Consider the following 15,731-nt stretch of genomic DNA (forward strand, 5'->3'; position numbering starts at 1 on the left):
GAGTCCATGGTTCGCTCAAGGAAAACCGCGTACGACGCTAAGGGATAAACAAGTGTTGACGTTTGTCCTCCAGCAACACCTCAGGGACCATGACCAAGGAAACCCGTGGAAGTGTTGAGTCGTAGAGCTAATAATAAACAACAAAGGACTCAAGACGCTCCCTTGAGGAACTCCAGATTTGCTGATGAACGGGTCTGAGAGAACCCTCTCTACCTTTACCCTTAATGAACGGTTATCCAGAAAGGAACAGAGCCAGAGTAGGAGGAATCCACCAAAACCCATACGCTCGAACTTTATCATGCCTCGACAATTTTTTTGTAGGGGACGTCCGACAACCCTTCTTAAACACAGGGATCAGCCAAGTTGATCTCCAAAGTGAGGGAAAGACTCCTGCAACAAACGACCCAGTTAATAGGCGAATCAGTACAGGATCAATCGCCTCCTTGTCATCAAAAAGTGTTAGAAGACCGAAATATTGTAGAGGAAAAGAAAGAAAGCGCAGGTGAAAGCTAGGAAAAAGTCAGTTCAAACTGAAAGCTTAAACAGTCTCAATCAAAGATACAATGTAGGAAACGATTTGAAATAAAAGCGGGAAAGCTAAAAAAGAAACGTGACTCGCATAAAGTCGTTTTGCGGTTACTGCGAAACACGGTCTTAACTTTTCATCTCAAAAACCAACAATATATTCTTCTTATGGTGTGAAAACATGTTTTTATTAACTATCAACAAAAGTGGACGCTTGGGAACCATTAGTTCGATACTGCAACCTGAAAAATGTAAAATATATCTGGCTTAAAAATACCGAACCTCAGAAACTGGCAACTCCAACTATTTTACTAAGAGAAACGCCATTGGATTTTGGTTTGTTCAATAGTTATTATGATATTTTCTGTTGCACATTATGTGCAAAACGCACATTATAACTTTGTTTTCGATTTTCTAGTAAAATATTGCACTTTCCCATCGTAGAAGTGCATTTTTCCGTACAGCCATAATTGGTACAACATCGAAGTACCAATTCTCGCTCCATGCGTCAGATGCTCAGCGTATGAAAGTCACTTTTGGTCATAGTGAATGTGTTGAATATAAATTTGTAGTAGCCACCAAGATCCGGTTGAGCTACCACCAAAACGGATGTGATGTACTGGTCTATTCAATTTCAATTTCCAATTTCCATACTGCCGTAAAAAAGAGGCAGGTTTTTTCGTCTTTAACAGTGTGCTCCAATTTAAATCAGCATTGATACGACGGAGGAACAACAATATCAAGGAGGAAATGCCTTGTTATTTTTCATAATCTGTTATTTTTGTGAATTTATGATTCGCAGTCATCTCGTGCGATGGTGACAGCTCGGCGTCTGTCCGTAATAATCAAAAAATAAATAAAATAATACCTCCTCCAGCGAGGAAGAGGACTGGGAGGACAGAGCAAGTATTTTCGTTCTATTTGCCAAAAGTTCGTAACGGAAACTTCTGGTATCAAAGCCGTCCAATCAAAGCAAATTTTAACTTCGATGCATTTCCTTTTCGCAACATTTTCGAATCAAAAACAGAATTGCAAGATTCAGAACCGATAATGGTGGAACATAAATACTCTATCAATTTTTATAAGTGACCCAGAATCTCAGTTAGTGAGACCCAGTACACGTCAGCAGAAACTTCCGAAAAGCTATAAGGATTACGTGATTGACGGCATCGTCGAATGATAGCAGTGATGTTAGGTATGCTACTCCGGAAGACGAACCAGATAAGGTTGGTGCTTGTCAACGAGAATAATCCAACGAGCAACCGATGAGTTATGCAGACGCGATGGCTTCAGTGGATGCTAGCTATGGCTGAAGAGCTCGGGTCGATCGATGTTAATGAAACATGGACGTTAGTGGATTTGCCACCACGACGCAAAGTGATTGAGGGCAAATGAGTGTACAAAAACAAAACGGATGCAGAAGGGATGCTTTGTGGGTACAAAGCCCGATTGGTTGCGCCAGAGTTAAACCAGCAGTATGGAACGCGAAGTATTTGCGCCAATAGTTAAACAAACAACCTTTCGCTCTTTAATGTCAGCAGCAGCCAATAGGAGCATGGCAGAGCAGCAGTGCGACGTCAAAACCGCATTCTTGTATGCTGAGCTGGATGAGGTGATTTACATGCAACCTCCCTGTGGTGTGAATGCTGATCAAAAAGTCTGTAAACTGAACAATCGACTTTACAGACTGAAGCAGCCGGCAAGATCGTGGAATCAGAAAATGGATGCCGAGATGGAACGTCAAGGTTTTCACAGCTTCTTGGCGAACACCTGTTTGTATCGAAGGTGGCATCGAGGAAATTGGTGTAACGTGCTTGTCTATGTTGATGACCTGATCATGGCAGCTAGAAGATCTTGGAATGATCTCATCTTTACTCACTCAAGCACTCCGGCTCCCACCGCCCGTAGAGACGCCCCCGCACGTGATTTTTCATCAGTAGCTCACACACTCGCAGCAGCACAATTAAATGATACTACTGATGGACCTTACACGACACTCGTTGGCGGCCCGACACAAAATCGACGAACGTCTAATCAGACCTTACACCAGACTAAACTTGACTGCTTTCTTCACGGATAGACGGAGCTTCCCTGCGCAAAAACCTACCTGTTTTTTTCCTGCTGCCAAGAATTTTAGTGCTGCTCGTTCATCTGCCACTGTGTATTACCAAAACGTGCGGGGACTGCGCACAAAGGCCGATGACTTCCGGCTTTCTTTGTTGGACTCCGATTTCGATATAGTTGTCCTAATGGAAACTTGGCTCGATCCTGGCTTGCCCTCGTCCTTGTTTTTTGACGACAGCTTTTGTGTATATTGCTGTGATCGAAATATTGACAACAGTACATGTTCTCGTGGTGGCGGTGTGCTGATTGCCTGTTCTCACTCTCTGACGTCACGGGAGCACAGATAGGCTCATTCATCTCTTGAGTTTGTATGCGTAGCCGTTCTACTAGGCAACACGCGGCTCTCTATCTCCCGCCCAGGATTGCCGCAAATGCTGTCACGCTCCGCAACTTCGAAGACTTCATCTCCTTGCTGTGCTCGGTTATGCGCCCTGATGACGGTATCCTATTGACGGTATCCTATTTTTGTCACATGCGCTAAACGAATGTACGCCGCTTGAGCACCCTAAACGAGGTCCTCCCTGGAGCGACGGTACACTGCGAAGGCTTAAAACGGCCAAGGCTGCTGCCTATCGTGAATATCGAGCGCGTAGAAGTAGCGTTTCGAGAAGCAATTACAATGTAGCGCACTCTCTCTATCGACGCTATATTAAGAACCGCTATTAAGCCTACGTAAAACGCATAGGTTCGAACTCACGCAGTAACCCCCGTGCACTTTGGAACTTTGTCAATGCCAAGCGGTAATCCTCCGGCTTTCTCAGCTCCATCAGCTTCAACGGTCACTCTAGCAACACACCATCTGCAGTCTGTGATATCTTTGCCTCACGTTTCGCCGCCACCTTTCTTCCGGAAGTGCATGAGGCGGAGCAAATTGTTGATGCACTATCACACACACCACGTGATGCCATGACTCCTCGCTTGCCTATCTTTGATGAGTCTTTAATATTAAAAGCTATTTATCGTCTCAAGCCATCGTTTGTCCCGGGACCAGACGCGATTCCGCCTTCCATCTTGAAGCGAAGAGGTGCCACCATTGAGCCAATCCTGGTCTCGATTTTTCGCGACTCGTTTCGCCTAGGCACCTATCCTACTAACTGGAAAACCTCGTGGTTAGTTCCAGTGTTTGTTGTGTACGAACCTCTTCTCGCTGCTGCCTCGTACTACCTCAGCACTACTCAACACGGATTCGTCCCCAAGCGCTCAACCACCACAAACTTGGTTGAATTTGTCAGCCAATGCCACAGGACCATCGACTCCGGCTCCCAGCTGGACGCGGTATATACGGACATCAAAGCTGCCTTTGATAGTGTCCCGCATTCCTTGCTACTCGCCAAGCTCCAGGTGTTGGGTACGCCCGTCCAATTGCTGACTTGGATGCGTTCGTATCTCGAAGGCCGATCGTACCGCGTGCAAATGAGACCTCATTTGTCGTGCTGTATTCCTGCTTCTTCAGGGGTGCCTCAAGGGAGGAACCTCGGACCGCTGCTGTTCGTCATTTTCATCAAAGACGTAACTAGGGTGCTCCCCACTGGAAGCCACCTACTGTTTGCTGATGATGCGAAGCTATTCCTGTCGATCCACAACCGGTCCGACCAACTCCGTCTCCAAACTACACTCTGTTCAGTCCAATCCTGGTGTTCAGAGAATGGTCTTGAATTGTGTGTTGAGAAGTGTGTTTGTCATAACGTTCACGAGAAAGCGCTGTCCTCTGGTGTACGACTACACATTAAACTGTTCTGCTATTGTCCGCAAAAGCTGTGTTCGGGATTTAGGAGTGCTCCTCGATGTTCTCATCGAGATCTCTGAGCTTCCACGAACAGCTCGAACACGTCGTCACCAAGGGCAACTAGCTGATGGGCTTGCTTAAGCAACTTACTCGTGACTTCACGGACCCGGTCTCCATCAAGACGCTCTACTGCTCCTTGGTTCGATCGGTGCTGGAGTATGCCTCCATTGTATGGTGGCCATCTGCTGCTCGGCCCCTAGCCCGTTTGGAATCCGTCCAGCGCAAATTCACCCGGTTCACATTGCGCTTCTGGAGGGTCCAAGTGGACTACGACGCTCGCTGTGCGCTTTTGGGTATCGAGTCGCTGAACCAGCGACTGAATTTACCGAACAGGTACCCGTTTTGGTACATTTGGTCCCTCTCTCCGTATGTGCCGTGAATATAATTGTATCAGTAATCGTCACCAACCGGACATGTCACGCACTGCACTTTTAAATTGTATTCGAACCGTCCGTTCTTATAACTGTTAAGTGTTTTAGCAATTAGGCATCAAGAGGGCCCTGCGTGGTCCGTTGAATTATAATGAAAATAAACAATAAACAATCTTTACTCGCTGGCTTACCGTGCTTTGTTGAGGTAAATTATGTCGAGGATGTTTGTTTCCTTTTGGGAATCGGAATAGAAAAGGAAAAACGAAGAGATTTTTTTACTGAGCCAGAGGAGATATATAAGCGATGTGATCCAGACTAATGATTTGGTCGATGCGAAACTGTCCCTCATTCCTCTTGACCCCGGATAAGTGAAACGTGAAGCAGAGGTGCTCCCGAGCAAATACGACTGCCAGAAGATGATCGGTAAGCTATTGTACACAGTGATTAATACGAGACAAGAAATAGCAGCAGCCATTTCGATCTTAAGCCGGAAAAGGATTTGGCCCACACAGAGAGATTGCAACGAGGTGAAGAGGGTTGTGAGATACCTAAAGGGAACAATTGAGTTTCGTTTGCGACTAAGTAAGATAGGGACACGCGACGGAATGATCAGAAATTGCGACTCTGATTGGGCGGAAAGACAAGCAATGTTACGTTCGCAAGGTGACTCGTGGCACAGTGAGTAAAATGTAGAACTGTGTGCCACATCAATCACAGAAGCAGAACTTATAGCTTTATCAGAAGCAATATAGGAGGCGATTTGTCTTAGATTACTCCTTAAGGAGCTAAAACGACGAACAGGAAGTGTTTATTTATGAAGCTAATCAGCGCAGTCTCAAATTGTTAGCCCGAAAAAGATTGAGCACATTTGCACAAGATACCACACTTTACGAAAGATCAGATCATGTATGGTGAAGTGAGTTGAGTATATTATCCGACAGAAGAAATGGTAGCTGCCCTCTTAAAAAACTGTTCGAATCAAGAGGAACATCGGGTATTTCAACATTCAGTTGTTCTTCGACATGCGAGACTACAGGTTAGAGCTGACGAGTGATGGATTTTCTGGTGAGATCCAGAGCATTGTGTGTAGCAATATGAGAGCTACTAGAAGTAACGTCACTCAGAGAACGTCGTAACACGAACGATCGTTGCTTCAAATCGGCTTGCGACGGATCGTCTCCGCTTCTTGGACTGCAAAGCTCACGCCACATGCATGTTGCACTTTTGCTGGATGGAATGTTGGTTTCGCCTTCTTAAGACAACTGCACTCTCGTCGATCATCGTTCTCACTCTCTCGCCGATCGCGACGTTCGCAAGTACCGAGTAGCGCACGAAGAATGCAATCCGCGTCAGGCGCACTATTCAGCCTTCAACTTTCTAGCGCTGCACAAGTGTTGTTTGGTGTCGTGTTTGAAATCCATCCGTTTCGTGATCATTAGTGCATTTTACGCGATCATTAGTGCATTTGTGATTCATCGACGGGAAAGTGGTTCGTCAAAGTGCTGCCGTTTGAGTGTGTCTCAGTCGAAATGGAAGTCGAAGGCCCACCCGAGATAGTAGCATCGAGAAGTTGCCGGAACGATAAAAAGCTGGTGGCGTTCATTATCGAGCAGAATATGAGATTAAACCAATCGAATGCGCCAATCGTCACGTTTTGGAGCAACGTGAAGGATAACTACCATGCGCTGTGGCTCTACGAATTGCTGAATACTCTCTATTCGTCGCGATGTTTAAACACCCCCAATCTGCAAATGTATCAACTTAAGCAGTTGAACATCATGATCGCCTACAGCACACCCGGCTCTAAGCAACTCACGGAGGCATACCTGAAGCGAGCCCGCATCGCATACGCCCGCGAGGAAGACTTCTATTGCTTGTACAACATTTCTCATGCAGAGGAGGTCAGCACAACTCATTTCACATCCGACAACTCCGTACAGGCCATGTACTACAGAGCGCGTGTTCGAAGAAATGGATCCATTGATCCGACCCCGCATAATGGCCGCACGTTCGAGAACTGTTTAAGTGAAGTGGATTGCAAAGATTCAGTTAACTATGGACGTCATCTAGTTGGTCGACAGACTTTCGGCAGCGGAAACACGGTTCTAAGCGAAGTACCGGTTGTGAGTTTGCTCGTACATAACTTTTGGCTGCGATGCCACCATTGCCTGATCTACGCACCGCTCGTTCTCATCCCGTGTCAATACTGCTCACTGGCGCTGTTTTGTTCAGATACCTGCCGTAACCGTGCCCACGAAGAATACCATTCGATGGAGTGCACCATTATGCCAATCCTTCTTGGGCAGTGTACACCCATCCAATTTCTCGCCCTGCGTCTTACAATCCGTGTTTATAAAATGTTCCCCGGTACGTCGGATGCACTCGATGCGTACATTCGAAAACTATCTGAAGACATCAAGGCAAATGAGTACAGCACGCCTAGTGCGAAGCCAGATTATCGGAAGATTTACAGACTTGCTACCAACCGGAAGCATTTGTCCAGAAAAACATTGACCTCCGATGGACTGAGAGCAGTCTCGCTGGCTAGTATGCTCGTGCGTGAACATGGACTTCCGACCAGCTTTGTGGAACTGTTTGCCGAACTGACTGTGCGCCATTTGCACATCCTCCGTGTCAACGCTCTGGTCCTGCATTGCTCCGTGGACGAACCATCGAAGAACGAGTACAGCTCGAGTTCGGTGCCATACGCGCTAGTTCTGGTTACGACGGGCAGCATGTTCAACCATTCGTGCGACGCGAACGTGGAGTATTCGCTGTCACCTGACGGTGCAATTATGTTTGTGGCTAATCGTTACATTCCAAGAGGCACACAGATGCTCATCAACTATCGGTAAGTTATGACGACAATCTTACTCATGCGGGGAGGTACTGTTATACGTCTATCGATCTTCTTCACAGTATCGATCCCACGGATACCAGATATGCCTTTGAATGCTACTGCCAGAAGTGTACAACGAAACGTATACTCGATCAACCATCAACACTCACGGAAATTCCGAAAAGATTGTAAAGTGTTCGATCATCTATCATCTATTTCGGAAAACAGGGAATGATTTCAAAGGTTTTCCGGAAACTCATCCTCGCGAAGGATGTTAACAGCCGGGTTAACCGGAGGGAGAGATAAGTCTCTAACAGTGACTTATTGGCATGCCTCTTACAGGATGTTTATTGATAATTAGTTCCAATTATAAGAAGAATAGTACCAGTTTTTAAATCATTTCAAGATACATCGAACATTTCAAGCCTTTGTAGAGGTCACCTCTGACCCATCATCCTTATCACATAAATCATCTGATTTGCATACAATGTAAGACAGATACTGTGTTTTAGTAATTCAATCAATAAGGCACATACATCAATATCTGTGTTTTCTTCATTGGCCAGGGTTAAATCGAAAAATCATAAAAAACATTAATTTAATGCTTTTCAAAATACTTCTGTACGCATTTCTTATACGTTTGTTTGACTAATACTCATAATTCAACGTATTCGGAATTGAAGAAGCTTCAAGCTAATGGCCAGATTATGAGAAAGACACGCCTCTCAAGCCTCATCGTCTCTAAAACATACAATCCATTTGTGATCTTTCTCTGTGATGCTGGATGGCTGTGAAAGTGATGAAAGACGTGGTCTTCAGTGTGGAATATCTGTGAGAGCAAGGATGTTTAGTAAATTAAGCGTATTGTAACCAAATAAGTAAATAAAAAGCATACACGACAAGACTAAACTCAAGTTAGATCAACTTAATTAATATCTAAGCTATTACATGCCTTAGCTCCAAAACCTATCGAATTCTCCATCGCTTTTAAATCTATCTGGGTCTAAAAAATTAAACAATTGAAATAAATATTGTTTAAATACATCAGTTGTGCGGTCTAGGCTGTTTGACGTAGGAATCCAATCTAATTAAGCTTATTAGGCTACTATCAAAACTATTTATGCGACTGTTATTTATACACATATTTTTCAGCTTAGAAAAACATAGATTTTACTTACAAAAATAATTAACAAAAAATTAGAGCATCGAGCATCGACAAATTAGTATCAACAGACGATAGCGTCACCACAGCTCAAACAAAAACGCAACGCTGCAATGATTCACGACTCAGCGTTTACTTGAAGGGTAAAAAGTGTCGTTCGATTGTTCATGTTCACCAGATACTGTTTGTTAGTCACACAATTTTGCGAAGATTTAATAGAAGACGAAAATAAATGGAGACAGATGCAGACGTTTGACTTTCAAGGTTTGTTGGGTACAATTCGGGCTACAGAGCTTATAATCTCAAGGGTGGCTGGCTGTTACTCCAGACAAAGCGCTTGAGGGCTGACTAACTTTCACACTCCTTGGCCGTGTTCAGATGTGACTGCACTGCAATCCAAGATCATAAAATCGCCACAGTCCGCACAGAGGCACGCCGCCGTGCCTATATCGCAAAAGCAAAGAGGCATTGATCTGCAGTTTTCTCGTTCGATTCGCAAAGGCGAAACAAGCAACACAAAGCCGAGCGCAATCCCAGCAGCAGACGTTATGATTTACAACGCCTGAACTTCAAGTCCAACGCTGGAGATCCATCGATCTGCTCACTTTTACGACTCTGGCGTCTTTCTCCGTTTCCACGTTCGTTCCGTGTGTATGGGTGGTTGGATCGGGAGTTGAGAAGATGTCGACCGTCGGGAGTCTCGTCTTATCACGGATGTTTTGTTGGGGACCATGAAGGTAGGGTTAATTTCCATAAGGAACATTAAAATTGACCTCGTTGGACCGCACTTCGTTCAAGCTGAGATTGAAATGTCCGTGGACTTCAAGCATTTCGGTTCAAGGACCGATGAACAATAATAGAGTTGCGCGGATTTCGCAAGAATGCATGTGAGGCGAGAAGGGCATTAGATGCATTACCACTTCGCACGATTAGTCTTGGTATGAACAATCATCACATTCTTGTGCGGATTAGTTAAGCCACAGCCATGAAATATTGTGGGGTCTTATGATGGGGGGGGGGCACATTTCCGTTCGTAATGGCTGTAAAGTTCTCCAATTTCGACAGCTTCTTATGGCCTACAACTTTCTAGCCGTCACCCCTGCTGTGGTTCGTAATTTTTTTGAAATCCACGCGTTTTCAGTGAACTGCCAAGGGTTTCATGTTACACCGAATGCGAATTGGAGCACGACCTCGGACTATGTTCTAGCCCGGGTTTTATTTTCACCCAATATTGAGCAAATCTTTTGGTTTTCCTGCCGACCCTCGTGCAAGTAGATCAATGCTTGTATGGTTCTTTGCGAAATCTGACCTCTGAGATTCTGGTACATAAAAAAGCCAAGAGTTATAAGGATCGATCTCTCAGTAAGCTGCTTCTAGGCTAATTGTATTCTTCATTCTACCCTCGGGTACTTGCTGATGCTAATTGGTTTGGAGTTGTAGCTCGATTTGTTACAGCGCCTGAGTGATCTCTCGCGTTTTGAAAGAGACGGTAAAACTAACGTAGGCTCTTTATGGTTATCTACGGAAAATACATATCGGATCGATACTTATCATACTTCGGATTAACCATAACATTGCACTATTCTGCGCTATAAAAAAGACCAAATTTCATTCTGTGTGTGTTTATGGATTGAGATAAGAGGAAAAGTAAATTTTAGTAAATAGGAAAATATTTTATGAGAATGCGAACCGAAACCGAAAAGAGTATGACAGAGACAGGAGAGCTAATAATAAGGAATAGTAATTTTAAAAACCGGGGCGGTCCGGTGGCCGAGGCAACCGGTGCCGGTCTTACGTAGAATTACGTTAAAATGTAGAAAACATAGGTGCTGATCACGACATCGTCAACGTTCTTTCCTTCGGATCGTTCTTTTTGGAAGAATTTGGAAAATAATAGCATTTTGTTTAATTCTTGATTAGATTATAATACATTATTCTATTCGGTAAAATAAAATTATTAAGCTCATATTATCGACAACATAATAAAAAGTGTCTACAGGAAAAGTTGGATCCAATAGCGTTTATAACTCTTTGCAAATGTTGTTTGGAAAATGCACGGTAAAGGTGACATATTTCAAATAAATACTTCCCAAAATGTTCCCAGTTTGTACTCTAAACTTTGTATCATTTCTTTTGTAATCAACAGCATTTTGAGGAAGTGTAGTTTTTTAGTAAAACTTTGTTTTAGCTTCTGAAAACAGTGCATGTAACATCCGAAATAAAACAAACCTTACCCTGGTTTTAGTGATGGATAGCCAATAGTACAACAACTTGAAATTTGTACCTCGTAAGTTAGAAAGCTTGGACATTCATATTCTTACACAACACTGTCAACGTCGCTATGTGTACAATCAAATCAAGAAAGCAAGAAATGCAGATAAAGACCTCTCTTGAGACAGTCGCTAGCTAGCTTCCTTTTCTGTTCCAATAAAGACAAAGAATTACTGGATTACTGAACTGAAAGCTCAGCCTACCTGGCGAACAATGCTCGTTAACTGGGCTGACGTTTCCAGGGTGGCAATCATCCAAATCAATCCACGGATTACATAGATTTTTGGTATTTGGTATATTTGAATTCAACGGGCCGTGAGTGGCCCCCTTGAAGCATGCTAGATAATAATTACAATTAACACGTATAAGGCCGCACAGTACGAATACAATTTAAAAACGTGGTACGAGACATACAAGGTTCATAACGGTTACACACGGCGTTGAATTCACGACACATTAAAATAAGTGGGTCAGAGGAGCCAAATCGAGTGCGGCGCTCCTCCACGTCAAGTAGCGATCGTGCACGGAGAGATCTCGGCGGGACGTAGAGACCTAGTCGGGAAAGGAGCGCGGGCGAGTCAATCCGATTGTCAAGTAATGCCGCGACGAATAGCCTTTGTGCGTTGCAATTGCGTTGTTTTAGCGGCTATAGACCAAGCAGCGCACAGCGTCCAGCGTAGTCTACCTGCTCCCCCCAATAACGCAGAGCCAAACGGGTAAACTTCCTCTGGATCGATTCCAACCGGGCCAAGGAACTCGCTGCAGTAGGCCACCAAACGATTGACGCATATTCGACCACGGAGCGTATCAGCGAACAATAAAGCTGCTTCATCGTGATGGGGTCTTTGACGTCACGCGTGATGTGTTTCAGCAGTCCAGTTAGTTGGTTACCCTTAGCAACAACATGCTCAAGCTGGTCGTGAAAGCTCAACTTCTCGTCAAGGAGCACTCCTAGGTCACGTACACAGCTTTTGCGCTCAAGAGATGAGCCATCTAAAGCATAGTTGAATGCTAAGGGATAACGTTTCCTCGTGAAAGAGACGACGACGCATTTCTCAACACTGAGTTTAAGACCGTTTGTAGAGCACCACTGCTGGAACGCTTGTAGGGCATTCTGAAGACGCACCTGGTCAGCTTGGCATCGAATCGGGAGGTATAGCTTCAGGTCGTCGGCATACAGGAGGTAACTACCAGTGGGAAGCACACGCGTAACGTCATTAAGGAAGATAACGAACAACAGTGGTCCGAGATTACTCCCTTGTGGCACGCCCGAGAAGGCTTTAATAGAGCGCGAGACACCTGAACCCATCTTCACGCGATACGTCCGGTCGATGAGGTAGGACTTCATCCACGCCAGAAACAATCCAGGAAGCCCAAGGATCTGAAGCTTAGCGAGTAGCAGAGAGTGTGGTACACTGTCAAACGCCGCCTTGATGTCAGTATACACCGCGTCAACTTGGAGCCCAGCATCGATGTTTTTATAACAAAAACTGACAAACTCGGTGAGGTTGGTAACCGTCGAGCGCTTAGGAGTGAACCCGTGTTGAGCCGAGCTGATGTAGTTCGGTGCGGCTGCTAGTAGGGGCTCATATACAAGCAGCTCGAAAACCTTTGCACATGCGCAGAGTGAAGTAATACCACGGTAGTTGGCAGCATCCGATTTGTCCCCCTTTTTGTACACAGGGACTAGCCATGAAGTTTTCCAGCGAGTGGGATAAATGCCTTGTTTCACGGATTCCCGGAATATCTTAGTCAAGACCGGGGCAACATTTGCATCGCAGCGCTTTAGAATAGTAGGTGGGATTTCGTCGGGTCCCGGGGCGAACGAAGGTTTAAGCCGATTAATCGCCTTTAAAACTGATGAATCGTCAATAATTGGCATATTGGGAACCATGGCATCCAGCGGTATCGTTGTGAGTGCGCTTGTAGTCTGGTCCATATCGGTGGTGTCGGGATGAAAGGTGTCAGCAAAGCGCGAGGCAAAAACATCACAAACGGCGGATGGGGTGTTGGCACAACGCCCGTTGTAACGGATAGAGCAGGGAAAGCCGGAGGATTTCCGCTTGGCGTTAACAAAGCTTCAAAGTATACGAGGGTTCTTACGGGACCGAACACCAAGGCGTCGTACGTATGAGAGGTAACAATTTTTGTTGTAGCGACGATATAGGGTGTGCGCAACGTTATAGTTGTACCGCGACACGGCACATCTACGTGTCTTGCATTCGCGGAAAGCGGCGGTCTTGGCTCTTTTTAGTCGACGCAGCGTTCGGTCCCCCCAGGGAGGACCATGTTTGGGTTGCTTCAAAGGCGTGCACCCTTTCAAGGCATTAGACATAAATTGACTAAAGTCATCGACAGCACAGTCAAGAGATGAATAACTGGAGCACACGAAATCATTAGCAAACAAGTCGATCATCGCGACAAGCCTGTTCAGGTCAGTCCTCGCGTAGTCTAGGCTAGGTGTTAACGCAGGAGCTGCTGAGCTTATGTGAGGTACCGTTATGACTGCCTCAAGCGGTGGATGAAAGCAGTCTACGGCGCGCATAGGTGTGGAGGAGACAGCAAGCGGTGAGCAGGATGAGGCAACAGCACTGTTCGCGAAAACAAGGTCTAGGAGGCGCCCGCTAGAGGTCCGACAACAATTAAGCTGAAACAGACCACATTGGTGCATCCCGTCGGAGAACTGATATCACTTTAATTGATGTATTTCAGTAGTGCAAGTAATGTTATGTTTAGATCTAGGATAATCTCTTTCAGTTCAACTTGGGGGAAAATATTCGAATAATTGATGACTTCCCAAAGGAAGGTGGATCACACGATTTACTTGCCTAAAAGTAAGGCGTAGAATGTACCACTGTGGCTCATTTTCATAAATATCACAAAAAGATTTACTTGCTAAACCCGACCACTTTAAGGAACATGGAGTTGAAAACAGGAAGACTATGAGGGAACAGTCGTTTCCCTTAACGGAGGAAGCCTATTGCAAAATAATCCAACATCCTGGAGAAAATGCCATTGTCACGTTGAATGTTTTGCGTGTTAAAGGAGGATCTCCCAAAAGGTTATGAGCCCAAAACCATAAGTATGTTTACTGGTAGCAGCTTAGGCTCATAAGTTTTCAAAAATGCTACGTAGATTTTGGTTGACCAACAGATAGCTAGTTCGAATTTGGATGCTTCCATCGTTGAGAAGCAATCCAGCTCAACTACACCGCTAAACGCATTGAATGAGAGAAGGAAACCTCGTCAAAAACCTTTTATTGTGATTTCCTCAGATGATATTCTCTTAGAAGCCGTTGATATTGCACGCACTTTCCCGAGAGCTGAAAGGACGTGTATAATATCAACGGCTACTATGACAATATCAACTGAGAACATTACAATAAAAGGTATTTGATTTCCCTGTCATGTGAAGCCGTTTCAACCATTTCAACTAGCTTTGTTTGCCATTTCATCGAAGGAGCGTACAATAAAAATGGATACTGTAGCCTTATCAACTGAAACACCCTGTATTCTGATTTAATACCAGGCCCTGCTGTGTGAAGGCCGGCGCAGCTATTGCCTAGACGATCGTACCATTCATTGCTCAACCATACAATTGTTGATTGTTGAAATCTTTTTTTCGTATACAATAATAAATCATAGTTCTATACATTAAAGCAGTCCTGAAAACAGCGCTAGGTAACACAGCGTAAGCCCATAGCATAATTTGAAGGAAGTTTCCACATCCAAGCAGTCGGGACAACCCTTGCATTTTTTATACATGTCGATTGAATGCTCAAGGAGACAATGATTTTTTCATTTTGTTTTTGGAATAAATGACGTAACATGATTGATTGCATTCAATGGATAACCAAATGAGAACATAAGACTTACCTTACATAACCCATCTAACTATGGACCGTCCAAGCTTCTTATTCTTCACAATGTCTTTCAAGCCTTCCCGCATCCGCAAGGGTCTCATCATATCAAGCCAAATTTTTCAGAATTCAGAATAGCTCAAACAATTCAGCTTCTCCAACGAAATATTCGAGTCCGCCACTATCGCTTTCTCTAGCGTGTGTAGACAAAATTCTCCGAAGAATAGTGATAGTTCGTGTGATTAATCGAAAACAATCACACGAACTACCACTTTTCTTCAGAGCACTTTGTCTACACACGCGATCCTAAGCCCATAACGTACTGGAGTATATTTTATGACCAATGCACGAGGCAACATGTAATCGATTTTTATACGAAAAATGTGATAGCCTACTATGAACTATGATTTGCACGTTCACACCGAACCAATATCCAATGTTACTAGATTGGATCATATGATGGCCAAAAATGACACCTCAACGCATTCTGATGCCCAACCGGATGCTAAGAAAGAAAGAATACAAAACGCATCCTTCCCACCTTACTTCCTTTTTCGCGTAAACAACTTCGCGTTAACAAAGGAACCCAAACAGTATCAAAACACTTACTCACTCTTATTGAGTGAGGTGGAAACCAAAAGGAGCTATTAAAAGATGAGTTTAGAGTCATATTTTTTTCATTATTTCTAAAGAGAGAGTCAAACATTCAAATCCTTATAGCCACTCTTTCACTCTGTTTCAACTGTTTGAAACGAATGATTGTTCCCATCTCTACTGCGCTATTTCCTTACCAG

At 44.4% G+C, this 15,731-nt stretch overlaps 1 protein-coding gene across 1 annotated transcript; it reads left to right on the forward strand.

The window, feature by feature from the left end:
• The first annotated feature begins 7,134 nt into the window (after window positions 1-7,134).
• On the forward strand, window positions 7,135-8,355 carry LOC118503382. Its single transcript, XM_036036583.1, has 2 exons — window positions 7,135-7,657; window positions 7,726-8,355. The coding sequence occupies exons 1-2, from the start codon at window positions 7,164-7,166 to the stop codon at window positions 7,835-7,837; spliced, it is 606 nt and encodes a 201-aa protein (XP_035892476.1). The 5' UTR covers window positions 7,135-7,163; the 3' UTR covers window positions 7,838-8,355.
• Window positions 8,356-15,731: the final 7,376 nt, after the last annotated feature.

This window comes from Anopheles stephensi, chromosome 2 (genome assembly GCF_013141755.1).
Source record: "Anopheles stephensi strain Indian chromosome 2, UCI_ANSTEP_V1.0, whole genome shotgun sequence".
NCBI classification, from domain to species: domain Eukaryota; kingdom Metazoa; phylum Arthropoda; class Insecta; order Diptera; family Culicidae; genus Anopheles; species Anopheles stephensi.

Coding starts and splice junctions, on each gene's coding strand:
- LOC118503382 (XM_036036583.1), top strand. CDS start 7,164: ATGTTCCCCGGTACGTCGGATGCACTCGATGCGTACATTCGAAAACTA. Junction 7,658..7,725: donor CAGATGCTCATCAACTATCG/GTAAGTTATGAC, acceptor TCTTCTTCACAG/TATCGATCCCACGGATACCA.